This window comes from Myotis davidii, unplaced genomic scaffold (assembly GCF_000327345.1).
Source record: "Myotis davidii unplaced genomic scaffold, ASM32734v1 scaffold534, whole genome shotgun sequence".
Taxonomy (NCBI): Eukaryota; Metazoa; Chordata; class Mammalia; order Chiroptera; family Vespertilionidae; genus Myotis; species Myotis davidii.
The window spans coordinates 1,637,694-1,638,208 of record NW_006286678.1 but is presented as its reverse complement, the minus strand read 5'-3'; the positions used below and the strand labels follow the sequence as shown (position 1 = coordinate 1,638,208).

At 63.7% G+C, this 515-nt stretch overlaps 1 protein-coding gene across 1 annotated transcript in view; it reads left to right on the top strand.

The window, feature by feature from the left end:
* Nucleotides 1–515, top strand: part of NR4A3 (nuclear receptor subfamily 4 group A member 3) — a 30,145-nt gene that overhangs the window by 2,348 nt on the left and 27,282 nt on the right. The window contains exon 3 of the mRNA XM_006758602.2: nucleotides 37–509. Coding sequence (XP_006758665.1) covers nucleotides 37–509 — 473 coding nt within the window. The remainder of the gene's footprint in view (nucleotides 1–36; nucleotides 510–515) is intronic.

Here is a 515-nt window from a genome sequence, read left to right as displayed (position 1 = left end):
CTTGCTTCTGAAAGACCCTTTGCCCTGTCCCTGCAGATATGCCCTGCGTGCAAGCCCCGTATAGCCCTTCGCCTCCAGGTTCCAGTTATGCAGCCCAGACCTACAGCTCAGAGTACACCGCGGAGATCATGAATCCCGACTGCGCCAAGCTGACCATGGACCTCGGCAGCACCGAGATCACGGCCAGGGCCACCACCTCCCTGCCCAGCTTCAGTACCTTCGTGGAGGGCTACTCCAACTACGAATTCAAGCCCTCCTGCCAGTACCAGATGCAGCCGCCTGGGCCGCGACCCTTGATCAAGGTGGAGGAGGGCCACCCGCACAGCTATCACCATCACCCCCACCATCACCATCACCACCACCACCATCACCAGCAACAGCCGCAGCCAGAGCCATCCATTCCGCCCTCCTCCGGACCCGAGGACGAGGTGCTGCCCAGCACTTCCATGTACTTCAAGCAGTCCCCGCCGTCCACGCCCACCACCCCGGGCTCCCCCCCGCAGGCGGGGGCGCTG